General features: G+C 32.6%; 1 protein-coding gene across 3 annotated transcripts in view; it reads left to right on the forward strand.

The window, feature by feature from the left end:
* Window positions 1-4,728, forward strand: part of GUF1 (GTP binding elongation factor GUF1) — a 37,244-nt gene that overhangs the window by 19,012 nt on the left and 13,504 nt on the right. For 2 of the 3 annotated variants that reach the window (XM_057729401.1, XM_057729402.1), the window contains 2 exons: window positions 861-897; window positions 1,736-1,876. In XM_057729401.1, coding sequence (XP_057585384.1) covers window positions 861-897; window positions 1,736-1,873 — 175 coding nt within the window. In that variant the 3' untranslated portion in view covers window positions 1,874-1,876. Of the gene's footprint in view, window positions 1-860; window positions 898-1,735; window positions 1,912-4,728 lie in introns of those variants that run through there. The other variant, XM_057729400.1, reaches the window with a different exon arrangement.

The raw sequence follows: 4,728 nt of genomic DNA on the forward strand, positions 1-4,728 counted from the left end.
GGAATTAAAAAGGTTTTGGAGATGATTCTTCCAAAAGACAAAATTAAATTATGATTTTTACTTGAAGCATTTAATATCACTTCCTCAGAGCTGGTCGGGTTGTAAATTGTAACGGTGAGAGAGGAATGCTGTATCATGTTAGGCTTCAGGAGTTTGCAGTAGTCTTGGGATAAATTGTATGCCTGTATTTGCAATGAATTTCATTTCCTAACACCATTTTGCTGTAGTTAGATATTTTGTGTTTCATAACTGCCCAGAGATTGGGCAGAGTGGAGTTTATAATAAGGGAACATCCAGGAAAATGCAATTTAAAAGTGGAGCTACTTTCAAATTTTTGATCCTCTGAATTTCTCAGATACATTGTAGAAATAGAGTATATAGCTGCTTAAATGGCTGTGTTAAAATTATTTCATGTCCCCTGAAATGGGTTTTATAAAATATGTTGTTCTTTATATTCCTAGTCGCTCTTGATCCACATTCAGTAGAGTTAATAATGACATAATAACCATTTTAGCTTTTTTGGTAGTAGTAGTATTGAGCTGGAAATGGCCTTATATAGTAATTTTCGTAAACAAGCTCACGCCATGCTTAAATTTGACCTCTTCAAGACTGCCTACAAGTCTTGAGCTCTTTTTATTCTTAATAAAGTTTGTGTTGATATTCATCTTGAATTAATTTTCTATTTTATTCCAAATACATGAAAATAAATACAAGACCATTTAAGATATCTAATTATTTGCTTATGGCAATTTTATATAGGTATGACCCAATCTTAATATCTTTAGTAAAGGGGAGATTGCTTTTGAAAATAAGTACTTTTAAATATGTTATGTACTTACACAAAATTTTCTCTTTCACAGTGTGAAAGCCTATAGGAAAAATGTTTTGGCAAAATGCGTACGTATCTACATGTGTTCTATTTTGTAATAATATAGCTATTTTATAAGTTTAAAATTAGGGTATAAATACATTGGTTTCCATTGTTGGTTTTTATAATACCCTTTATCTCATCTCCATGTTTTCTTTTTAAATAGGTAAATTTCAGCTTGACTTCAATAATAGCATATTCATTTTGATCACATTCTTAAATATTTTCCCATCTTATTTTTAAAATTTTCCTTATGTGTACCTATCTAAGAACATTTTTATAACAGTTATGGTCAGGATAATGTTTTGTTGTTTTAATTTATAAGGAAAGATTTTGAAGACAGTTACTGTGTCGGAATTGAAACTGAAATTGAAATCCCTCTCTCCTACAATGCTTTGCCAAGTTTGCCGTTTCGTCTATTAAGAAAAAAAAAGATTCTTAAGTCAGTTATTATTAATGAGAATTAAATGATAAATGCTTTTTCTAAATCCTTAGTATAGGGACTGACACATTTAAGCCTATGTGAGTTTCCATATTAGACTACAGCTATATAATCTAAAATTTCAAGCCCTTGAATCAGTAAGGAGATTGATAACTTTTCCTTGACATGCATAATATAGTACTTGGTTTCCTTGAGGATCTTCATCTCCTTCCAAAAACAAATAAATTAATAAAGCCTTTATCATCTTTTGAGAAAACAGTAAAATTAGGATCTGCTAGGAAGGGGCTTGGAGATAACTTTGCAGGTGTCTGCTTCATGGATAATAATTGTAAAATTGTTGTAATTGTATTGATGTCTCTAGGTAATTGTAGGATTATTTTTCTGTGGAGTGACTTGGACTTACAATTTTTTAAAATATTTTTCAGTATGGTGGTGATATTACCCGAAAAATGAAACTTTTGAAGAGGCAAGCAGAAGGAAAGAAAAAACTAAGGAAAGTTGGCAATGTTGAAGTTCCAAAAGATGCTTTTATAAAAGTTCTGAAAACACAATCTGATAAATAATTGGTAGGAAAATATAAAGAATTTTCATAAATTAAAAACTGTATATCTTTTAATTTTCCTTAGTGATTTATAATATGTTGAACACAGCAGAATGAAAATTATAAAATTTGCTTGTTACTTTCAAGGTTTTCAGTTTTAAATAACCTCTTGGCTTTTCTTCAGAAGAGAGTAATGGGTGGATAAGAGCTTAGATTCTGAAGCCATGTTGCCTGGTTTCAAATTTCTGTTCCACCACTCACTAGGCAAAGTGTCCTTGGCCAAATTACCCTCTCTTTGTCTATTTACTCTTTAGTAAAATCAGGATTATACTATTACTTACCTCCATAGGCTGTGAAGATTAAATGAAATAATATGTTTAAAATATTCAGAAGACTGCATGACACAGTCATTGCTTAATGAATCTTAATTTGTTTTCAAGTATATTCCTTACACTAAAAGGTCCTCTACTTAAGATTCTGTCTACTTTCAAGCCCAAGATAAAATATTTTCATAATCACCTTAAGTATCAGCTTGTTAGATGGATATTTTTATATGATATATATAAATCTATTTTTAAAACAACATATCTAGACATGCCTCTAGTTTTTCATAAAAGTTTTACAAATGTTACTTTGAAACTAGACAGTTTGCATATACATATAAATTAAAATAAGGATAGGGGCTGAATTCTGAGAATTAAAATGCATTTGTACAGTGATAAGATGGTATTAGCAGCTGTTATTAATGACAGTTTAATAATTATTGTCTAGATTTCATAATTGAGGAGACTGAGCTTTAGAGTAGTTAAATAACTTAAGGTCACACAGCCAGTAAATGGCTGTCTTACTTCAAAGCATGTCTACACAGTCAAACCAACCAGAGGACAGATTATGTTACAGTATGATAAAATAATTTAGCTATTGATTTTTGTCCTTTACCTTGAATGAATTGAATGAGGTTAATGTCTTCTAGGGTTGAACCTATCAGTAATAAATTTTATACAAGGTGGTTTTATTATGAGATAATTATAAATTCAGATAGTGGGGATTTACTTAAAATTGTGTATGGAGGTTAAATTACCTGTGGTTTAGTCCTAGTTACATAAATTAATCAACTCTCTTCCCTGTTTCTTCTAGTTCTAGTAGAACAGATGAATTATGAGATTTCATGACAATAGTATCAATATTTTGGAAAATGGCAGTATTTTTGAAACTAGAAAAGCATTTTAATGTAATTTCTAAGACAAAATGTTCCACCATTATTGCCAGGGGAAAGTTACAAGTTGGTACCTGGCACATAGTATATACTATGTGTCTATTTTTTTTTTTTTTAATTATTTATTTATTCATTGGCTGCGTTAGGTCTTTGTTGCTGCACACAGGCTTTCTCTAGTTGTGGAGAGTGCGGGCTCCTCATTTCGGTGGCTTCTCTTGTTGTGGAGCACAGGCCCTAGGCACGTGGGCTTCAGTAGTTTTGTCACACAGGCTCAATAGTTGTGGCTCACAGGCTCTAGAGCACAGGCTCAGTAGTTGTGGCACTGGGCTTAGTTGCTCTGCTGCATGTGGGATCTTCCTGGAGCAGGGATCAAACCCGTGTCCCCTGCATTGGCAGGCAGATTGTTAACCATTGTGCCACCTAAGAAGTCCCTGTGTCTACTATTTAATATTTGTGCCTTATTAATATGCTTACAGTTTGGATACTTTTTTTTCCCCTTTAACCTCTCACTTTTTAGGAAAGTTTTACTTGTAGTAATAGTAGTACCAAAAGTATTCTTCAGATTTTTTTAGCATTCTCTTAAGTTCTCTCCCCTGGCCACTCTCCTAAACATGATTTAGAGTTGTGTAATCCCCAGAGGACCTTATATTACTAAGATTTTTGTGTACATTAAAATAATGTAAACTATTAGTATTAGGATAGCCCCCATTTATTGAGTTTATGTGAAGCCACTGTGCTGAGCTCTATAGACATTCCCTTATTCAAATTACACAACAGTGGAGGTACAGGCACTATTACCATCCCATTTCATAGGGGAAGAAGCTCAGACTTACGTATCAGTATTGCCCAACAATATCACAGCTGTTGACAGCTGGGATTCAAACAGTGGTTTCTTTTTCCAAACCCAAATTCTTAGCTACCATGCTTTTTGCCTCTGTGGAAATGTCTTCAGTGGACTTCTTAGTTCTTTATTAACAGCAGCTTAGCTCCTGAGTTAGGGAGCTAAAGTGGCAGGAAAGCAGTTTGCTGTGGACTTTGAATACATGGACTTTGAACTTCCAGGGCAGTGATGGAAAGGAGATTTTAGACTCTGTTTCAGCTAGCACATTTAAAGCACAGAAATAACAGTTGAACCATGCATGAATCTAGCTTTTTCACTGAACTATATGACCTTCTAAGGTCATTTTCACTAACCAATACTTTATTACCAGGCATGGGACTGGGAGATGAAACTGATTTCACTTATTCAGAAACCATTTATAATACTGAAGGCTATTAGAACTTCATTATCTACAATTAAAGCAGCTTATTTTATGCTAACAGTCCTATTTATTTTTAAATTTACTATATAAATATTTTAAGGAACTTAACTGTAAATATATTTCAATTACATAGACAATTAAGCAGGTATGTAAATGATGCTTCTACTAGGTGGACTTATAAAAAGCAAAATATGCAGAGAAAATGAAGCATTTTTTTACTCCCCAAGGAGCAAAACTAAGATATTATAGGCAGAGACGTTGTCTGTAACTTAAATCTCCCTAATTGCATAATGGCAAATAAAAAGTAAATGCAGTCTCACAGCTACTATTAATTATTAGAATTCTTTCAGATGTATGTGTTCAATATCACTGCTGGAAATAAAATTTAGATAACTTATA

Source organism: Hippopotamus amphibius, chromosome 3, assembly GCF_030028045.1.
Source record: "Hippopotamus amphibius kiboko isolate mHipAmp2 chromosome 3, mHipAmp2.hap2, whole genome shotgun sequence".
Lineage (NCBI taxonomy): Eukaryota > Metazoa > Chordata > Mammalia > Artiodactyla > Hippopotamidae > Hippopotamus > Hippopotamus amphibius.